Source organism: Camelus dromedarius, chromosome 27 (assembly GCF_036321535.1).
Source record: "Camelus dromedarius isolate mCamDro1 chromosome 27, mCamDro1.pat, whole genome shotgun sequence".
NCBI classification, from domain to species: Eukaryota; Metazoa; Chordata; class Mammalia; order Artiodactyla; family Camelidae; genus Camelus; species Camelus dromedarius.
Window position 1 is genome coordinate 1,465,460 of NC_087462.1, and position 21,394 is coordinate 1,486,853.

The 21,394-nt window shown below is 58.9% G+C and overlaps 1 protein-coding gene across 8 annotated transcripts in view; it reads right to left on the reverse strand.

The window, feature by feature from the left end:
- DOT1L (DOT1 like histone lysine methyltransferase) overlaps positions 1-20,670 on the reverse strand; it is a 49,382-nt gene extending 28,712 nt beyond the window's left edge. For 5 of the 8 annotated variants that reach the window (XR_004132037.2, XM_031438050.2, XM_031438044.2 and 2 more), the window contains exons 1-7: positions 20,534-20,669; positions 12,189-12,232; positions 5,480-5,554; positions 3,765-3,828; positions 3,043-3,271; positions 1,619-1,713; positions 1,169-1,231 (exon numbers count right to left, since the gene is read on the reverse strand). Coding sequence is in view for 7 of the 8 variants with exons in the window: in XM_031438050.2 (XP_031293910.2) it covers positions 1,169-1,231; positions 1,619-1,713; positions 3,043-3,271; positions 3,765-3,828; positions 5,480-5,554; positions 12,189-12,232; positions 20,534-20,614 (651 nt within the window). In the remaining variant the exon portion in view is untranslated. Of the gene's footprint in view, positions 1-1,168; positions 1,232-1,618; positions 1,714-3,042; positions 3,272-3,764; positions 3,829-5,479; positions 5,555-12,188; positions 12,233-17,377; positions 17,733-20,533 lie in introns of those variants that run through there. The other 3 variants (XM_064479671.1, XM_031438045.2, XM_064479672.1) reach the window with 3 other exon arrangements.
- Positions 20,671-21,394: the final 724 nt, after the last annotated feature.

The window sequence follows — 21,394 nt, forward strand, 5'->3', positions numbered from 1 at the left end:
AGTCAACAGCGACAACCAAAACCCTCTGGAACCGGCACAACAGCGACAGCGAGGCCGCCAGCTGACGGCACTGCCGCGCGTTGCCACACCAGGGGCCAGCGCTCTCCTAGAAACCAGCAGGAAACCAGCAGAACTCGGAATTAAAAAGACAACACCCCTTAAATCAGCACCAAAAACGTGAGACGCTTCAGCTGCCTAACAAGGTACGTACCAGACCCATGTGAGAAAGCTACAGAACTTGGACAAATCAGACCAAAAAGGAACAACTCGACGCCCACACACACAGAATTGAGCCCAGACCCAGGCCTCACAGCCTCTGCGAGCGCGAACTCCAAGTGGGCCACAGGCCTGGAGGCCAAGCCCCAGACCTCAGAGCTCCGGTGACACGCTGCAGACCTGACCTCCAAGCACAGCCCACGAAGGGAGAAGCAGGCGCCCCTAAGGGCCTGGTGCCCCCCTTCCCTGCCCCCCGGCTGCCAGCCCAAGGCCGTGGTCGCTCTGCTAACCCAAGCCGAGCACCACAAGGGCCTGGGGGCTGCAGCAGGAGCAGGGCGGGGCCTCGGGCCTGGGCTCCATGAGGGGGACCCGCCACCTGCGGTGCTCAGGAGGGGCCCAGGGCTGACAGCTGCACAGCAGCCAGGCGTCCAATGCAATGGAAACCCCTGAAGAGACAGACGAAGCCTTGAGCACAGACACGCGCTGCAGACACACAGCAAGGGTGTGGACACAGACGCCCTGGGCAGGAGGGGCCAGGAGCCAGACCCGAGGAGCCTCTGTGACGAGAGGCCTGGCAGAGTGACGGAGAGTCGGGGGCGGAGAGAGAGCGGCACCAGGAGAGCTAGAGACTCGTCTGCTGGGCCACACGTGGCTGGGGGGGATGCCACCCCGCTGGCCCGCTCTGCCCACCCAGCAGCGGCTGCCCCCAAAGACTCGGGGCTCCCGAGGCCTCGTCGAGTGCCCAGGGGCCACCTCTGTTCTCTGAGCCCGCAGTGCAGGAGGAGCTGGACCGCGGCCAAAGGGGCCCCGGAGAACGGAGGCAGAGGGTGGCTGGAGCGTGGAAAGAGGTGGGGGAGGGAGGAGGGAGGCGGGAGGCGGCGGCCGGGCGCGAGGCCGGGCAGTCAGGGCAGGGGGCCGCAGTTAGCGCGGGGGCATGAGCCATGGCACTCACTGTGTATTCTGCATGCTTTTTTCCATACCATTTCATCCACTTCCTGAACTCGCGGTCCATGGTCTGCAAGGGAACCAGAGGCCTGTCAGGAACCCGGGCGGCAGGAGGCAGGGCGCCTGTGGCTCCCCGTGTCCCCCTCCCCCAGCCCCAGGGAAGCAGAGGCTCTAAATACATTTCCGTGGGGATGTGGCCTCTCAGGTGCGCCCACTCCCCTGAACTGCTGACCCCCAGCAGGCGCTGGCCCAACAGGGACGCCAGCGTAGCCTTCTCTAGGGCAGTGAGGGGAGGCAGCTGGACAGCCTGAGACACACAGTGGGCGACCCCTCCGGAGCCCTGCCCCACTGTCCCTCCCCTCGAAGGCCCCCCGCCCCGCCCCTGCTCACAGAGAACCCAGGAGCCCAGGCTGGAAAGGAAGGAGCTGCAGCCCACCCGGGGCCCAGGACCTCTCACCTCCGCGTACTTGGCTGGGATGTCTGCTTTCTCGACACCATAGTGATGTTTGCAGTTGGTGGCCGCGGCGACCTGCAGCACGACCTGGCCCACTCCTTCGGGGGGGGGGGGCAAGCGTCAGACACCGAGGAAGGGCCACACCTGAGCAGCAGGTGGGGGCCACAAGGTCGCCAGGCAGAGGCACTCAGCAAAGGTACTAGAGGTCACAAAACATATTCAAACGCCCCAGGCTGCTGGCTGAGCCCCCCCAAGGCACGGCCGTCTGTGTTCCAGTTCATCATCCACAGACAGCACCCCCTGGCTTGGTCCACAGCCCTAAGTGGCACGAACTGCCCAGACAGACAAGGCTCCACGAGAATGAGCAGCACCTCCAGAAAGCCCGTCCAGCACACGGCAGCCTGGCTGCCTCGACAAAGCCCGCCAACCTCAGAGCGTCCTCCCTGAGTCTGAAGCAGGATGGGAGCGCTAGGGAGACATGGGCAGAGTCTGCTCCGTCTTCACGTCAAAAGGAAGCTTTCTAAATGGTCTTCCCTTGAACTCAGGTCACTGGCATTTCAAGTGAAGTATGAGGAGCACCCTGATCTCCCGCCTTGAATAGAATGTACTACCACACGGCGTCAACACAGAAGCCGTGAGGTCCCTCCCCAGCGACAGAAGGGAAGGTGCTGCTCGCTGGCACTTTTCAGAAATCACAAGCCTTCTGACACGTACAGAAGTTTCACGGCCTTTTAGAAAAATGACTTTTGAACTACATGCGTTCTTATGAAAACACGAACTACACACTTCAAAAAATTAAAGAGCCATCTTCGTCCCCATTTCAGAGCCCGAGACCATGCCTGACTGAGAGGGGACTTCGGCTTTGTAAGCACAAGGTTCTCATGTGGAAAACAAGGTCCCACGGGGGTGGCAGAGACACCCCAGAGGGCTGTGCCTGGGGCTCCTGATGGAGCATCAATGACGTGACAGACAGTCCCCCATCGGCCCTGCACCTCCACGCACCCCACTGGGAATCAATCACGACACGGCGCCTCAGGTGCACACCCACCAAGCCCCGCCCCCAGGAAGCGCCACGCAGGTGCAGGAGGGCAGCTCACAAGCCAAAGGAGGTGGGGGTGCTGCTCAAGGCTGGTGAGTGCCAGCAAGACTGGAGGGGGCTGGTCCATAGTGGTCCCCAGAGCAAGCCCCAGACCCAGCAGGGAGCGTGGCAACGAGGTGGGGCCAGGCCGGGGTGGCTCAGTGGGGGTGGCAGGCTCTGCGAACACACAGCCCGCGGGCCCTCTCCCAGGGCTGAGAGACGGGGCAGGCTCTGGGCTCTGGGCAGGTGGGCAATTTGGGGCTTGCTGGGTGAGGCACAGGCAGTACCGGCACAGGACTGCCCAGGGCCGGGACCCCCGGCCCCACCGCGGGCCCCACCGCGCCCTCACCGCTGCCCAGGTCCACGAACAGGTCATCCTCGGTCATCTTGATCTCGTCGATCATCTGGGCGACCAGGTCGAAGGAGGTCTCTCCGTACACCTCCGGGGAGAAGGGCTCGTAGTTGTTCAGCTTCTCGGGGTCAGTGACCGAGTGGTTGTAGACCTGCTGCAGGATGTGCCGCAGGAGCCCGGTGGACGGCCGCGTGTTCAGTTTCATGGGTTGTGTGGTCCCCTTCCACTGCGGCGGCAGCAGGGGCACCGTGACAGTCTGCCCCCCACCCCCGCCACCAGCCACACGCAGCCACGTGTGTGCATGTATGTGGACACAGGAACCTGCGTGCCCGCGTAAGGGGTGGGGGCCCAGGATGCGTGAGTTCTCTGGACAGTTTCCCAGCCGGCCTGTCCTGGCACGCGCGCCCGGCCAGGTGAGGCCAGGGGAGCCTGTCAGCCCCACGCTCAGAGCGCCCATGGGGCTGGGTGAAGGACAGAAGCCCCAGGAAAGCTCCTTGTCGCCCACCTGCCCACGCGCTGTGGCCCACAGGACACTGGGGGCAACTTTGGGAGGAAACCAGGTCTGCCTGGTCCCGACTGCCCGTGTCACAGCAGAGCAATTCCCTGACCCTCGCCACTCCCAGGTGGCCAGGGGGCGGGAGGCGTGGCTAAACCGCCCAGGCGATAAGACATGGGCCAAGAGCAGGAGACGGGCCTGGAGGTCAGGGAAGGCCACCTACCAGCTGGTGGATGCTGTCGATGGCCCGGTTGTACTTGTCACAGAGCCTCTGCATGCTTTCGAAGCTGAAAAGGCAAGGAAAGGCGGTGGTCACCGTCGAGCTCAGAACAAGCCAGCAGGCCTCTCGGGGGACAGCAAGGAAGGGCCGTGGGCAGAGGTCCCGGGGGCATCATGGGCCCTGGGAGCATCTGGGAGGGGGCGGCTCCCGGTCCATGCCTGCCTCATCAGCGGTGTGCCCTGCCGGCCTCGGGTGAGGACAGATCAAGGCTGGGGAGCCTCCAGGGCGAGTGCTCTCACCGCCCGGGTCGCCCAGGTGTCCGTGAATGACACTCCCGCACCCTGGCCCCTAGCGCTCAATCTGTAAAACGCAAGGATGGACTCCGAGCCAGACTGAGGTCTCGGCCTGCATTTCCCCTGCAGTCCTCGGGGAGAAAGCCCCGCACCGTCCCTCAACCAAATTAATTCCTTGCCTCCCAATTTTACACCTCCTTCAACCTGATTACTGGAGCCCCCCGAAAGCCTCCAACTGCACCCAGAAGAGACTTCTTCCCAGAAGGATGAGCCTGCCCACAGGATGTCCCCACACCTGGTCCCTGGCAGACGGGGCTGGCCCTGCTGTCTTGGGTCACCCGCTCTGAGCAGGACCCTAAGGTCCCTCGGGTCCCTCAAGTGGATGCCATCAGGGGATGCCCCTCCCAGCCCCACAACCTTCCGGCCTTCATCGACCAACTGACCCGGGAGGGAAGAACTTCCAACGCCCTGCCAGCACCTTGTAGCAGAAGCACCTTTAAAACACTGGCTGCGCTAGGTCAGGAACAGGGTGCCCCCCCAGCTGTCAGACGTGAGCCACAGGGACCACTCGAGCCCCACTCAGGGGCCCTAACCCCAGGGGAGGAGGGGCCCTGAAGGAGGGTCAGTGGCCACGGGTGTGCCCAGCGGCCCGAGCCTATACAGCCACCTGTGCGGCTGCTCCCAGGTCTGACTGCTCCGGACGAGGAGCAGGCACAGGGCCCTTCTTTTCACAGCAGCAGGTGCTAATCGTCAAATGGGCTGGAGGTGGGCAGTGAAGGGAAGAGGACGGGGGCTGACTGAGGCCGGGAGGCCACCCCGCAGACCAACAAGTCCTCCAGACAAGAAGGGAGAGTGAGTGAAGAGGCCTGGCCGCGGGCCCTGAAGGGCTCGAGGGCGCCTCTGGGCTGTGTTGTTGAGGGCGCAGACCGAGCACTGGGAGCCTGCCAAGAGCCCAAACAGGCAGGAGCATGGAAGGCTGGCCCTCTTTCTCAAAGCAAAACAAGAAGAACTCCAGGCAAGCATTCCAGACACAGCCTCGCCTTCCCCGCCCACAGGACTCTCCACAGAGAACCTGGATGTGCCTGCAGGAGACTGTGAGGAGCAGCCAAGCCAAGCGGGCCCAGGCCAGGGCTGGGCAGGGCCCGCGGCCCAGAGGCCGGGCCCGCAGCGCCAGCGGCCACCTGCTGCGGAGACAGCGGCTCCGAACTTGGGGTAGCTTCACACATTCCAGCCCCAGTTTCTGCCCCTTCCAGTTATGTCCTCACTCTGACAGCTGCTGCCAATATTTGATAAACATTTCCGACCAAAATAACTCCACGCAGGCTGCAGCCAAATCGAAAAGGAAGTTTCCCACCCGCCTGCGCCGTCGAGGAAGATCTAATCCTAGGCTGCGTCCCCCCTGGGGAAGCGGCTCAGACTGCTTGCCTTTTGGTGTCGTAGTCAATTAGAACGTAATTCTCCATGGCGAGCTTGAGGTCCGGGATCTCCTCACAGACCCACCTGGAATACAAAGGCGAGCATCGTTAGTGCTCTGTCACCGCCCTCCGCACTGTTCTTAAGCACTGTCCACTCCCCAGACAGAAACAAAACAACCTCGTTACTAGGCTCAAAGCGGGAAGGAGGGGAGGGAGGCTTTACTTCAAGACAACCGCTGTCCTGCTCACGGTGCTGGTGGCATGACTCACACAAGCTCTACGCCGCTTCCAGCTCAAACAACGCTGGCTGTTGGGAGCTAAACAGACTTACGTGTTCCGGGTCTAGGAACCCATCAGCTCAAATCAGAGAGTTTGAAAAGCAATGCTATCCATCAGAAGTGAAAGGGAACTGCTATTTGAAGAACGAACTAACGCCAAGACAAACAATGAGGTTACTTCAACAAATGTTGCAAGGGAAAAAAAGAGATGGAGGGGGAACCTACAGACTGCAAGACAGAAAAATACATCCACCCATCCCAAGGTGTGACCCTGCTCAGATCCTGACACGATCTAGAGAAGAATCGCAGAAGAGGAGTCATCACACAGCTCTCGCGGGGGATAAAGGGAGAATAAGGGGCGTCATGAAAAACGGCCTGTCAGTAAATGCGACAACTTAGGAGAAACGGACAAACTCCTTGGAGTCACAAATTACCAAAGCTGACATCAGAAGAAGCAGAGTATCTGAACAGCCCTACACCTATTACAGAGCTCGGCCTCCCGAATGCCTTCCACAAAGCAGCTCCAAGCCCAGACGGCTTCACTGGTGAACTCCACCAGTTACTGGAGAATCACACTGGCCCCTCTCAGTTTTGTGAGGCCAGCGTTCCCCTGACATCAAAGCCAGAGAAGGGCAAAGCCTTGTAAAGTGAAAGTCACCACAAGCAAGGAGATCCACAGACAGTATCCCCCACGAACACAGGCACAAACCCCTTAGAAGTATCAGCAAACTGAAGTCAGCGAGACGCCTTGTTCACGTGAGTTTACCCCAGCAATGACAAGTTGCCTGACATTCTAAAGCGAGTCACAGTAATTCGCCTCATTAAGAGATAAAGGAGAGAAAAATCACACGATCTTCTCGACAGAGACCCAGGACGCCCAGGACAAGATGCAGCTCCTATCCGTGACACACACTCAGGACCCCGGAGACCGGAGGAGGGGCGACGCGGCTGGCTGCTGCGGGCAGTCTCCGCTGTGCCTGCTGCCGCCTCCGGCTCTCCGGAGACAGGGGCCTGTAGGAAGGAGGAGGCGATGCTCCCCGGCCCGCCAGAGTTCCCGTGTCCCTGGCAGTCCCCTCATCCCAGGCCCCTCCAAACATGCATGCGGGCCAGAGCCACCGGTGGGCCAGCACTCCCACCTCCCTTGTGGTCTGGCTCCTCCCCCTGCGAGGCCCGGCTCAGCCTCCACGTGTTGCACCCCGTCCCGGGTCCCTGAGTCTCTCCACCTCGGCCTTCAGAGCCAGCACCTTCACTGCCAGCCAGCGCGTCTCACGGTGACTTCTCTGCTCAGCACACACTTTCCGCCAGGAGCCCGTGCCCGGAAGACAGAGGCCCCACAGCCCACACCAAACTGGCGGTGTGAGCCCGGGCCCCCAAGGTGGGGACGGGTGGGGACCGCAGACGTCTGCCACAGGCCCCGGCCAGCACCACACGGCAGGAAAAAAGAACGGACGGCAGAGAGGCTGGGAAGGAGGACGCAAAACTGTCTCTGTGCGCAGACACGGCTCCGTACACCAACCCCCCCAAGGAATTCAGAGAAGTTACCACAACTTGTGTGAATTCTGGTCACGTGAAGCAAGGTCACAGGACCCAAGGTCAACTGTATTTATAAATACGAGCAACAAAGAGCTTAAAAAAATAAAAATTTCACGTGCTACTTAAGATAACGCTAAAGCACACACACACACACTCGGGGGTAATTCTAGTGAAAGAGGTGGCAGGCCTCTACGCTGAAAACCGTCGGGCACTGCCGACAAAAACGCAAGGCCACGTACGTAAGCCCGCGCGCGGGAGGCGCGGCCGGGCGCCGCTGCACCTCCTCCTCAAGCTGGGCCGCGCCAGGAGCCCACCGGCAGCCCAGCGCGCTCTCCTGGAGAAACACCAAGCCGGTTCTCAGAATGACGCACGAAGGCAGAGAATCTAGAACTGCTAAAACAATCTCTAAAAGTACCAGCACTGCTGCAAGGCCCACACCACCTTCGAGATGGACTGTGAGTCTGCAGGGAGCGACAGCGCGGCGCTGGCAGACAGGCAGCACACACACCACTGGCACAGGACACGGAGCCCAGAGACAGGCAGTTCTAACAACTGACTTTCGACCAAAGCACCAAGGCAACTGGATGGGGAAAGGAATGTCTTTTACAAATGAGGCTGGAACAACTGAATCTTGACCCCACAAACACAAACCCATATCAGACGGAGACCAAGATTAATTCACCACTGATCTTAAACCTGGACGTAAAAGCTAAAACCACAAAGCTTCTCAAAGAAAACAAGAGAGTAATCTCGTGACTCCTGCAGGCAGAGCTTTCCTGGACATGACCCAGGCGGCTAACCGTCAAAGGATGAACCGATGGCTGAAGAACCTGTGCTCATCAGGCTGCCGTCAAGCCAAGGCCGTGCTCAGCGGCGCCCTGCAGAGCGCGCCCCCTCACCCCGCACTCACCGCCAGAGTGTGCTGGGAACCCCGACCACTCAGGACAAAGACACATGAGCCCATCTCAGAAACCAGCACAAACTCTTCTCCAGGGCAAGAAACCACAGCTCTCTGGAGGGGGCCGACTCTTGGGCTGGGACATGGGAAACTCAAGATGACTCTGGAGCTTCCAGAAAGTGAGGATGTGCTCAGAACTGGCGGGGCCAAGTCCCAGGGACTCAGGACAGACTGCCAGCACAAGAACCACCCGAGCAGCAGAACAGACCACGCGGGAGGGGGTTACAGCCCACAGAAGCGGGTGAATGCCTTGGAGGCGGCAACAGCTCCTCCTCACAGAGGAGCTCCAATCAGTAAGTAGGGTAGAATGAGGGGGATGGAGAATCACCCCAGGAACTGGTTCTCACGGGTAAGACCCACCTCTGGACGCTAAAATCAGTGGCAAAGGTCTGAGAAGAAACAGGACATCTGCACAGCCTCCAAGTATTCCCCCCGAGGTTTTTATTTGTTAAAAAGGGGGAAACAGTGTCTCTGACACTGGAGAAGCCTGAGAGACACCAGCTTCACCAGGTGACGCGGGATACCACCTCGGTCAGGCTGCGCCGAGAGCACGCACCAGGAAGCACGCTTTCTTGTCAAATTTTTTCTGCACCCTTCCCTACCATCTGGAAGCAGACCATGGACATGACGTTTCTTCCGTAAGTATTTCAGTGTTTACAGTAAAAAGGATGGCCTTTCCTTTCTTTCTTTCATTTTTTTTTACCATAACTATGACGCCTGCATCACACCAAGGGAAAACAAGGTCAGAACGGCAGGGGATGTCCCCAAACCCACACTGGGCACCCATGGAGAGCCCGCAGCTAATGCCACCTCAACGGCGAAAGACTGAATCTTTCCCACTGAGACGAGGGAAAAGGCGAGAATGCCAGCTTCCGCCACGTCGCTGCAAAACTATCTGGACAGTCCTAGCCTATTCAGTCAGAAATTCAAGAAAAAGAAAGGAAATCCCAAAGTCTAAAAAGGAAGAAGTCAGGCTGTCCCCACTTACAGGACATAATTATTTACACAGAAAGTCCCAGGAAATCTACAAAACTACTGATGAACTAAGCACAAGGTCACGGCTAACATAAAAAAATCAACTGTGTTTTCACTGACAAGCAGCAGGCAAAGAGAACATAGTATTTAACACTCAATCCCACTTACAGTAGCACCAAAAGCACCAATGAGTTAGGAATAAATTTAACAAAAGGTTGTCCCAGATGCTCCACACTACAACCCAGAGCACTGCTGGGAGAAACGTGGAAAGGCCTAAGTCAGTAGAAAGATATACTATGTTCATGGATTGGAAGACTCAATACTGACAGCAAATCTCCCCAAAATGACCTACGGATTCAATGCAATTTCTAACAAAATTGTGCAAAAATCAACAAGCCAATTCTAAAATTTACTGGAAATGCAAAGAAAGTGGAATAACCAAAGCAATATTTAAAAAGCAGAATGAAGATGGAGGACTTACTTTGCCTGATTCCAAAGCTTACCGTGAGGCTGTGGTAACCAAGGTTTTGTATTGCCCAAAGGACAGAGTCACGGATCAGGAGCACAGAAATACACCAACTCATCCAGTGTCCACTGATTTTTCACAAAGGTGACAAAGAAATTCCGCAGAGAAAGGACAGTTTCATCAACAAATGGTGCTGGAACTACTGGACATCCTTATGCAAAACAATAAACTCCAGCCCATGCTCTGCACCACATACAAACGTTCACTGGAAATGGATGAAGACGTAAATGTAAAATCTAAACTATAAAAAGTCCAAAAAGCACAGGAGAAAACCTTTGCGACCTTGGGTTAAGCGAACGTTTCTTAGTAGGCGAAAAAAACACGAAGTATAAGAGACGAGTTGATAAAATGAATTTTTATCAAAACTTAAGACGGCTGCTCTTTAAAAGACAGTGTTAAGAACATGAAGAGACAAGCCACAGACCAAAAGGAAATGTTTGCAAAACACATACTGGGTAAAGGATGAGCCAGAATGATAAAGAATCCTCAAAATTCTATAATTAAAAAACAACCAAATTTTAAAAACAGGCAAAAGAGGTTGAATGTCATTAGTCATTAAGAAAACTCGCATTAACACCACGACGACACTGCCGCACGACTCAAATCAGACCAGCAGAAGCCAGCCGGCCACGCAACCCGCTGCCACGTCACCTGACACCATGTCACTGGTGGGTGGCAGAGCTGGGCTCTTGGGAGCTGCTGCCTGCGGGCAAAATGGGGCGGCCCCTCGGAAGACACCTTGTCAGCTTCTCTTCAAGCACAACCCACAATCCCAGTCCTGGGTCTTTACCCACGAGAAAGGAAGACGTGTCCACACAAAAACCTCTGCGGGGACATTTACACAGCGTTGTCTGTGATTGCCAAAACTCGAAAACCACCCACACACATTCGTCACCCGATGAACGGACAAACCCCCGGGGCCCATTCTGCAGCGGCACCCGCCTCAGGAGTACAGGGGGAAAACATTCACACAAACAGAGACTCTCAAAACCACGTGCTGAGTGTGAGCACACGACGACTCCGTGCTTGTCAATTCCAGGCAACGCACCGTAATCCAGCAACCCGCGGCGGCAGAGGGGAAGTCGGGCTGCCTGGGACAGGCGTGTGGGAGAGTGGCCGACCGGGGGCTGGCGCTGGCTCCCCTCTGCTTGCAGGTAGGTGGGCTCCCTACATGCCCACACCAGCCAGACCATGCGCACGTTCCGCGTGTGGAGTTTCCTGCCCTTCACCGCATGTCACCTGTGTCACAGTGACACTAACGTGGAAGAGGGGCATGGGCGGAGGTGCAGGTGAAGCAGAAGCGGCTGAGGGTCTGCGTGACGGGCACGTGGGCTCATTACACCCGATCTGCTCTGTGTGCACTGGAAATTGTCCAGCATCAGGAGTAAAGTAGAAGGAGAACAGAACCACCATCTTTGTCAATGACGGAGCACGTCTGCGGGCACGGAGGGGAGGACCGGCTGCCCGGAGACTCCAGGGGAAGGCCCGGCTGGGCAGGCCCGCAGCCCACACTGCAGGGGAAGACGGGGTGAGAGCCCGGCCGGCGGCTCAGAGGCCCGCCTCGCCACGTGCCCCGCCTCCTCACCCGCTGCCTTCTTAGAAACAAACCGAAATGTGCCAGCCCTAACCCTACCCCACCAGCCGACCGGTTTATGGACTTACACTGTGGAAAGAGAAAAGTGGACCCCAATTCTCCACGCCACCCCTGGACAGGCCCACCCTGCGAGGTCTACATAAATCACTTCACTTGGTCTTCAACACAATCCTGCAAGGAGGCCCGGCCCCACAGAAAGCAAAGCAAACAGGCTCGGGGAGGTTGAGGGCGCCCAGCTACGAGGCACCGCCAGCCCAGCCACCGCAGGTTCACACAGTTACAAGGGCATGTGGTCCATATGGCGGCTACACGGTCAAGGATTTCAGGGAACAGTGCAGCGAGGTGCCAGGGCCAGGATCATGCACATGGGACACACAAGGCCAGAAGCGGTCACAGAACGTGGGCAGACCCTCAGGTCCGGGCCGGGGAGAGAGCCCACTAGAAACACGGCAGGTGGCCTTCCTCCTGGCTCCCGCTCAAGGTCAGCCTCCTGGGCTCCCACACGCCTCTCCGCACACCGTGGGACAGGCTCGCAGAGCAGCCCAAATCCAACAATCACACCAAATCCAATGGGAGGAGAAAAAAGCAAGGGGATGAGGGAAGAGGGGAGGGTCCCCTGAGAACCTGGCTGCTCAGGGTTTCCACCCCCTCCCTGCAAAGCCAGCTCACTAAGTACCAGGACCTGTCCAGAGCCACACTTGTGGAGGATCTGACTCCTCTGACCACATGGTTAGCCGTGTCCCAGTCTCCTCGAGGACACTGATGAGGACCAGGACAGAGGAGTGGGGAGAGCCTGGTGCCTCCCCTCCCCAGGCCCCGCCCTCCCCAGGCCCACCTCACAGGTGCCACACTCACCGAATGGTCTCGATGATTTCGTGAGCAGCGTCGTGGTGTTTGTCCTGAAAGACAATGGGACAGGGTTTAGAGCTGTCCCTCCACCCTCTGGTGATGGTGGCGACCGGAGGAAGTGGGTGCTGCAGCCTGGGCCCTTCCTGCCTCACCTCCCAAGCCCCCGCCTGGGCAGGGCCTACCGAGAGCCCGCACTCCAGCACTGGGGTGCTGTCCTGGGCCCCGGCCACGTGGCCCACGCTGCCTTGGGAGCGCCTGTTCCTGCAGCGCACTGCCACCCAGCAGGCAGCAAAGAAGGGGCAGGGATGCAGTCTAACCCTTCCCTCCCCAGCCCACACCCCTGTGCCTCCGTACCCCCTGCCCTCCTGGGTTACCAAACCTCTCCAAGCCTCGGTCCCCCATCTGTGAAGGGGAAACACCAGTCATGCAGCCCCCAGGAGAGCGCATGTGGAGGTCCCCCCGCCCCAGCACAAGGTGGCTCTCGCCACCACTGTCCCCCTACCCCATGCCCACCGCATGGTCTTGGCAGCCAGCTAACCCGACACCGCCCAGAAACCAAGTTAAGACACACCACGCAGACCTTCTCTAACCTGAGACCAAGACTGTGCCTTCCGCACTGTGGGGTGGAGGGTCCCATCAGCGAGAGGAGGGGGCCGCGAAGAGCATGGGCTGGAGCCTGAAGTGAGCCGTGTGAGCCAGAGCTGCCAGCCCTGCCCTGTGACAGTGGGCACACTTCTGCACCCAGGCCACCACTTTCAGGACTTCACAAGGGAGGACAGCAACACGGGCAGAGCTCCCCGGGGGCCAGGGAGAGGGTGCCCGGCAGGGTCCCGGGACAGAGCCCACAGCCCAGCACCCCCCAGCAGGGTCAAACAACTCCACAAACACCTTCTGTGCCCTAAGCCTTGTATCTGTCACAGCAGTTCTACCGAGATACAATTCACATAGACTGGAGCCCGCGTCCCTGTTTCAAGGTGTATAATTCAGTGGGTTTTAGTCTGTTCAAAGCCATGTAACCATCACTCTGTCTAATTCCAGAATACTCCATCACCCCAGAAGGAAGCCCCGTCCCCATCAGAAGGCGTGCCCGACCCGTCTCCAGCCCCAACAGCACTGATCCACTCTCTGCCTCTGTGGATCTGGCTGTTCTGGACATTTCGTGTAAATGCAATTATAGTACGTGACCATTTGCCCAAAATCTTATTTTTTAAGGCAAAGAAAACCCCAACCTTCTACTATTCTTAATAACATCCTCCAACTTACTGAGGACCAAGCAGTAACTATTAATTGAGTCTGATACTTAGACAAGGCAGGGGCAAGAGATGGAGTGTGTGTGGTCCAGCATGGGACAGCCATGCAGATCAGTGGTTCCCGACCCACAGCATCAGCACCACTGCGGACACCAAAACCGCATGGGAAGAACCACCGACAGGAACCGTCAGCCCCAACACCTCACAACAAATGGCAAAAGACAGCAGGGACAGCTGGGTTGGGAAAATGGCCTGGCAGTTCCTTGAAGGTTAGACAGAGAGTCACCATATGAGACAGCAGTGCCTCCCCGGGCATCATCCAAGAAAAATGAGAACATGTGGCCACACAAACCATCCTCTGAGAGCAGCCCTGACACCCGTTACCCCGTGGACGGACCCTGAGAGCACGGTGCTCAGCGAGAGAAGCAGACACAGAAGGACACACAGCGTGTGAGTCCATGGATGTGAGGCGTCCAGAACAGGCCAGTCCCCAGACACAGGGAGGGGGCTCCTGGCTGTCAGGGGCTGGGGGAATGGGGAGAGGGGCGACTGCTGATGGGATGGGGTTTCCTCTTGCGGTGAAGGAACGTTCTAACACTGGCAGTCTTGATAACTGCATTCAGTGAACACACTACAAGCCAGAGAATCGCACAATTTAGGAGGACACGTTGTATAGCATGGGAATTGTACCTCAAAAAGGCTATCAATCGACAACAAAATCTACAGCAGTAAATGCCCCATCATTACAAGCACCCCCACCCTGGGAGGCACACACTGAGTGTACAAGACACGCATGTGACTGTTACTGGTCAGCAACGCACAGAGAGTCCAGATATACAGTCTGGGTAGGGTTCACTCGGCTCCCGCACCCACCAGCCCAGCAAGAGCAGAGAAGACACTGAGCTGTGCTGCAAGGTCCACTGAAGACAAACTCTCACAGCAAAAGAGAGGCCACGCAACCAAATAAATACAGAGCAAACACACAAGCAGAAGATGCCGGGGGCAGGAGAGGGGCTTCTCCAGCGAGCACCCGTGACACTCGCACCAGAGCCAGGGCTGAGAGCACAGCTGCAGGAGCAGCTCGGCTCCCTCCGCCACCCCCGCGGCCCTCCCCGCAAGGCCGGGCTGCGTGGCGGGCTGCGTGGCGCCAGCTCTGACCTGCGAGAGAGACAAACCCGGCTGGTGGCGGGACAGAGCCAGACCTGGGAAATGGGAAGAAGTGTGAGGATGCCACCAGGTGGAAGTCCAGCTGGAGGAGGAAGACAGGACAGAGACAGGCGAGCTGCTGCAGGGCACGGTGGGCCCGCGGCGCAAACATGGTCCCACGCGGCCCCCCACATTGCGCTGTGGGCCCCAATGACTAGGTCCGAGGAGGGAGGCTCCATGAGGGAGGGGGTGGACAGTGGCCCCCGGCCACCCAGGACGAGGGGCACCTGACAGGCATTGCCCCGTGCCCAGGTCCATGGGCCACAGGAGCCAACCTGCAGCAGAACCGGGCCGGGCGGCCGTCCCTTCAGAAGAAGGGCACTTGTGTCCACACAGGACTGGAGAGCTGCTGGATGGCTCCAGGGTTGACAAGAAAATTGCAGCTGCTGGAATAAAACCTAGCCCCCCTGCAACAGTCCAAGCTGCCCAGACCCCAAGGGGCCGACTCCAGCACCAAGTACCAGGCGTGGCGGTCCGAACAGAGGGGCGCCGGGACGGGCACGATGACCAAGAGTTCACCAGCACAGCTTTCCCTGCCCTCATCAAACAAAGTGCCTTACTGCCACAGACCCGTCCAGCCTGAGGCCAAGGCCGGGGGTTGGGGTGGGAGAAGCACGGGCACGCGTGCAGGAGGACGTGCCAAGCATTCCACCAGCACCAAGGTCTGGAGAGCTGCGCGCTGAGCGCTCCTCCTGTCCTCCCCTCCAGCAGGGGCTCGCCATCGGCACACCAGCTCACCCGGGGCCACCCACCCCAGCAGGAAGGCACAGGAAGGCCTCTGCAGGGGCCTCAAGATCCCCCGACCCGGCCCCTCCACATATGGGAACACGACTCAGCCATGACCAGGAGAGCAGCACTGACACCCGCTCCCACGTGGACGGACCCTGAGAGCACGATGCTCAGCGAGAGAAGCAGACACAGAAGGACACACAGTGTGTGAGTCCATGGATGTGAGGCGTCCAGAACAGGCCAGTCCCCAGACACAGGGAGGGGGTTCCTGGTCGTCAGGGGCTGGGGGTGGGGGCTGGGGTGACTGCTGATGGGGATGTGGTTCCTTTGGGGGAGATAGAATGTTCTGGAATTAGATGACTGCACAGCTCTGTGAATACAGTAAAAGCCATTAAACTGCACACTTTATACGTGTCGTTGTGTGGTGTGTGAATATCTCGACAAAGCTGTTACTTAAAAAAAACACAAAAACCACAAGACCCAGCCAGGCTCCTCCACCCTCACTGACTGCCTTCCCCTTGTCCAGCCCCTTCACCTGGTGCCCCCCCCAGACTGGCGGGGGGGGGGGCCCGCACGGAGCAGATGCCGGGGAGCCAAGAGCAGACCAGGGGGAATGATCTCCACCACGAAGAGACTCCAGTCATCACCACTGCACAACGTGGAGGTCCTTCCCAAGAGGCCGCACTGAGCCCCACGACTCCCACCACCCCTGCAGGCACCAGCCTCTGTCAGACCCCCCCCAGTGCACAGCCTGCGAAGCCCCTTCCCCACCAGGGAAGCACCGTCGGGTTTCTGGACAAGTGTTTTCAGGGGTAACACCTCTCACATGTCGGACACCGGGGCTCATCTGGCAAGACGACCATGCTTTCCGGGCATCAGCCACGCACCCCTAACTAACCAAGGGAGCTCAAACTGAAGCCCTCTAGGGATGAGGACACGATGACCTGCAGAGCCCCGACCTCCCGACCGCAGGCCATGGACCCCACGAGACGGCAGCCCTGCTAGCAGCACCCAGGTGTCGCGGTCAGGAGGAGAGATGGGTCCAACATGGGGTGCAAAGGGAAGAGCCCACGGGCCAGGCATCCCCGCGGTGGACATGGGCGGGGTGAGTGAGGCCCTGCAGAGACACCGGGGGTTCTTGGTGAAGACCCTGGGGCAGACTCAACGCCATGGGAGGGCGTGGGCCAGCAGGAGACCCGGCTGGCGGGAATGGCAGGGACAGCTTGAAGGGACAGAGAAGACGCCAAAGAGACTTCCAGGCAACGCTCTGAGTGGGAGAAAAGGAACAGGACTGTCACCCCCACAGCCAGGGGACAAGGCACACCCACGGGGAAGAGAGCAGTCAGGAAGAACGAGGGAAAAGAGGAATTTCCTAGGAGACAAGCACAGGGTCAGGACCCAGGGACGCACAGACACAGCTGGTCACACCCTGCAGGGCCTCGCATTCAAAAGGGGACCCCAAAACACACCATGCCTTGACTGTACCATAACACCAAGGACGTAATTTTATTGCTCTGTGGATTTGTAAGATGCCACCCTTGGGAGAAACTGAGTAAACACAATATGAGATGTCTGTTATTTCTTAAGGCTACGCAGTAATCTATGATATTTTCAAAATAAAAACTTTAATTAAGAAAACAAGGATGGAGCTCCCAGAGGGAGACTGGAGGGCGGAACCCCTGCAGCTCTGCCACCACCTCCCTAATGAGTATCAAAGTCCGGGGCCACCCCCGGCCCCTCCCACCAGGAACAGAGAACACAGCCGGCATTGGGATCTTAGGGATCTTAGGACAAAAGCAGGAAAGATAAATGCCACAGACGGAATGCCAGGCTTCTCCTTCCCCTTTTAAAGTGGCTACTCCACCCGCAGAAAGTCGTCAAAGGGTTAACCTGCCTTCCACCTGAGCTAGAATTAGGCAGGACTTACACATGAGAAGTCAGATCAGAAAATACTTTCTGAGTCACAGGGAGGGATGGCTCACCCCGCCGCCCACTTGAGCGACTACTCACAGCCGAGTTAAGGGCACGATTGCTCAGCGGGCATTCATCAGCAGCTCGTGGACTCTCAGGAGGAAGCCGGAGGCGGGGACAGTCATGCTGGGGCTGCTCCACGCCCACGGCCCCGGTGAGTCATGGAGGAGAAGGACCGCCGCACGCCCACCAGGCAACCAGAGATACCACCTGCTCCCTTCCAAGCTGAGACCCAGTTTTCCCACCGAAAGAAGAGCCACCCTACTTTAGAAATGCCACCGTGAGCTACAGGTGGATATCCGGGAACTCTCAGTCACAGAAGGAACAAAACTCATCCTGCACCCCACCCTCTGATTCGAGTTGCGCAAAAGCCTGTTTCTGACGCTGGACATTTCCGTTTGTGGATGGTTGTGGCTGTTTGCACTTCCTTCTGTGGATGCCCCCTCCTTGAGAAGCCACCCACACCTCCCCCGGGGCCAATCTGGCAGTCCCTCCCTCCAGGACCTCGGCTGACCCCGTGTACACCGCGCCACACCTCTGCTGCACTTCTCAGCTTACAGATCACCTGCAGTCCTTCGTCCGCATGTTTCTTGGGAATAAGAATATCGTTTACTGTCCCCAGGGCCCCCTGGAATACTGCAAATATTTGGGAGGCGATTGCAGAAGGAATGAGTCAATGAACAAGCAAGCTCAGTCATTTCAAATGTGTGGTCACACGAGTAACCTGACCTTCTGAAAAGCTAAGCTGCTCAAAGTAGCCCATTTTCTTAAGGTAGTCACCATCGAGTCATCACAAAATACGATTTCTTATAAAGTACTGCCCCCTCATTTCCCGTGAGAAAGCTAAATTCCTGAGTGGGGACCCAGAAGGGGAGCAACCGTCACTGCAAAGCTTTAGGGAGGCTGCGGCTTGCTGAGTGTTTCCCGGGGCTCTGGTGGCGGGACCAGCTGCTGACGTCAGGCACGGCACCCGGCCAGGCAGGCAGCACAGCCTGCGCCCTGCCAAGGGTAGTCCGGCCAGCACGGGAAAGACACTCCACAGTTCAGAACCGTCTGCCACTAGAAAGCCAGGTCCCAAGAGGGCCTGGACACACAGGCCTTACTTACAAGGGTTACAAACCTCTGAGGCCTTGTCCCGCCCCGAATAAAAGACGGTCATGGGGACAACATGACGATCTCCAGATGAATTTTCATCTTACTCTCAAGTGCCTGAGTGCTGGGTCACAGCAGATTTCAAAACGCTTCCAATACTCAAAAATATCAACTTCCAAGATGCAGAAGTGCTGTTAAACACACACTTAGCACACACCCCCGTCCTACTCCTGCATCTTTCCCAAGTGAAGTGGAAATTCAAGTTCACATGGAAACCTGCCCTAGGATGTTTACAGCCCCTTTATTCCTGGCCCCCTCAAAACTGGACACGTCCCTCAAGTCGTGCCGCCCGCAGGGAAATGAACCAAAGAAAGACGGAATATGACACACCAAGAAAAAGGAGTGACCTCTGATACCTGCAACTACACGGATGAACCTCAGATATGTTTTGCTGGGCAAACTGCAGCCGGAATCAAAAAGCTACATGCTGTTGATTCCACTGAGCTGACCTTCTGGAAAAGCCAAAACCTTAGGGATAGAGAGGAGATGAGTGGCCAGGAGGCTAGAGGCGAGTTGGCGCCAAAAGGTAGCGGACGGGATGGGGGGATTACGCTGCAGCGTGAGTGGTGATCTGTCAAAACTTCTAGAACTGTGCGCTAGAAATGAACCATCCTTCATGTCGACTAAGGATAAAGAGGTAATTACATTTTGAGAAACGCACCGGCCAGCCAATCGGTACATGGCGAGTGCCGTAACAGGGGCGGAGAGGCAGGCAGGTGGATCAGCTGGCGTTTTGAAGGTTCTCCCCACTTTCAGTTTCAGTCACCTGGGACGTCTCCCTGCCCTGCCCACTGCTCAGGGCGCCCGCCCGGACATCGGATCTGCCCAACCGGAAAAGCCAGAACCCAGGCTCAGCCGCGCCTCCGGGCGCAGGAAGAGCAAAAATAGAAACCGCCGGTGCGTGCGGCGGGCTGGAAACCCTCCGACTTCGGAGAACCGCGGAGAACCGGGGCCAGAAGCCAACAGTGGCTCCCGGGCGGTCCCAGCGTCCGACTCCGCCCCCGGCCGCGACGTTTCCAAAAACTGACACACACGGAGCGCGCGCCAGGGGCGGGGCGCGCGGGCTTCCCCGCCGGGTCCCCTGGAGGCCGGTCCCCCGCAAGCCAAGCGCGCGAAAGGGCGCCCCAAAGGCGCCCGCCCACGGCGCCTGCTGCGCTTTCCCTCCCGAGGGCACGCTGCCTGGCCCGAACGTGGGCCCTGGGACACGGACACGCGCAACACGCCGCCACCCCGGACGAGAGGCCAGGGCGCCCACCCCGAGCCCTGCATTTCTGGAATCATCGGGGGACGCCTCTGTAAATTTCCGCTCAGCCTGTCATTATCCAAAGGCCACTCAAGATCAGAGGACAAACTGCCTCCTTTCCGAAGGTCCAGCCAGGCCACTGACTCAAATTAGGGGACAGAATGCCTCCTTTCCAAGGGTCCTGCCATCCCACCCATTCAAATTAGGGGACAGAATGCCTCCTTTCCAAGGGTCCTGCCATCCCACCCACTCAAATTAGGGGACAAAATGCCTCTTTTCCAAGGGTCCGGCCAGTCCTGCCACTCAAGATTAGACAGACAAAATGCCTAATTCAAAAAAACAAAACAAACAAAAAACTGGAGAGAGGAAAGAGGAAAGGGTGTTCTCAAAAATAAAAAAGCTGAGCACGCTGACAGCGCCAAGAATAAACTACCAGAAGAGAAAGCCTAAATGTCAAGTCGTCAAGTACGGAAAGGCACGCTCGCCGGCCGTCCAGGCCGGGGGACCGGAGTCCCCGGCCCGGCACAGGCTACGGCAGCCCGGCTTGGGCGCCCCTCGGAGGCGCGGGGTCCCCACGGTGCGTCTGCGCCCCCGGCCGCCCGGGCTCCCCGCTGTCCACCCTGCGCGCGGGGCCTGGAAACGGCCGCGGGGACCCGGGCAGGGCGGGAAGGGGGTCCCAAGGAGGGTCTGGGGACTCTCGAGTTGTTCCGTTTCTCGGTGGGCCCAGCGCGCGCCGCGGGGGGCGGGCGGGGGTCCGGGGTAGGGGAGGCAGGGGCGGGCAGGGGAGGGGCGGCACTCACGTAGACCGGCAGCGGCCACGGGTAGACGGCGGGCTCGGCCCCCACGGGCGACTTGAGCCTCAGCTCCAGCTTCTCCCCCATGTCGGCGCGCGCGGCCGCCGCACCATGCTAGTCGGGCGGTTGGGGGAGGGGCGGGGCGCCGCCGGCGGGGGCGGGGCGGGCGGGCGGAGCAGGAGGGGCGGGCGGGCGGGAGGCTGAGGGGAGGGGGCCTGGCCTGGGCCTCAGCCGCCGCCGCCGCGCTCCCGTCCGGCCCCCGGCTCCCTCTTTGTGGTCACAGGCCCGGGGCCTCCAGCGCCGCCGCCATCTTGGGCCGGCGTGAGGCGAGCACAATGAGCCGGGGGCTGGGCTGAACCACTCGCCGCGCGCGCGTGGGGGGGGCTGGGCGCGAGGAGGCAGCGCGCGCCCGCTGCCCCGCCCGCTGCTCCGCGCGCTCCCCCCCGCCGCCCCGCCCCATGGGCTCGCCCGCCCGCACGCACGCTCGCACGCACGCACGCACGTCCTCGGCTGCCCTCGGCCGCCCCCACCCGCCCGAAGCGGGGACCCGGGGAGACCCCGCGGCGCCTGGGGTGGGGTGGGTTCGAGCCCCGGTCTTGGAGGAATGGGACCGTCCCCTCCCACATAGTAAGACTAATTCCCCATTAAGTGTGACAGCCAGAGTCCTGGCTTCTGCTCGCCAGAATGCTGTCGATTTAGCCTATACTAGGCGCCAGACCCCGGGAAAAAGGAAAGGCCCTGCCCTCGTGGAGCTGCCTCTTTAATTGGAACAGGGGTGACAACGGTCAAGGGAGGAAATAAACCATCATCAGTGTCACGGGGCGGTTAACCTTATGTGTGCACTGCGCTGAGCCCCAGCAACCACAA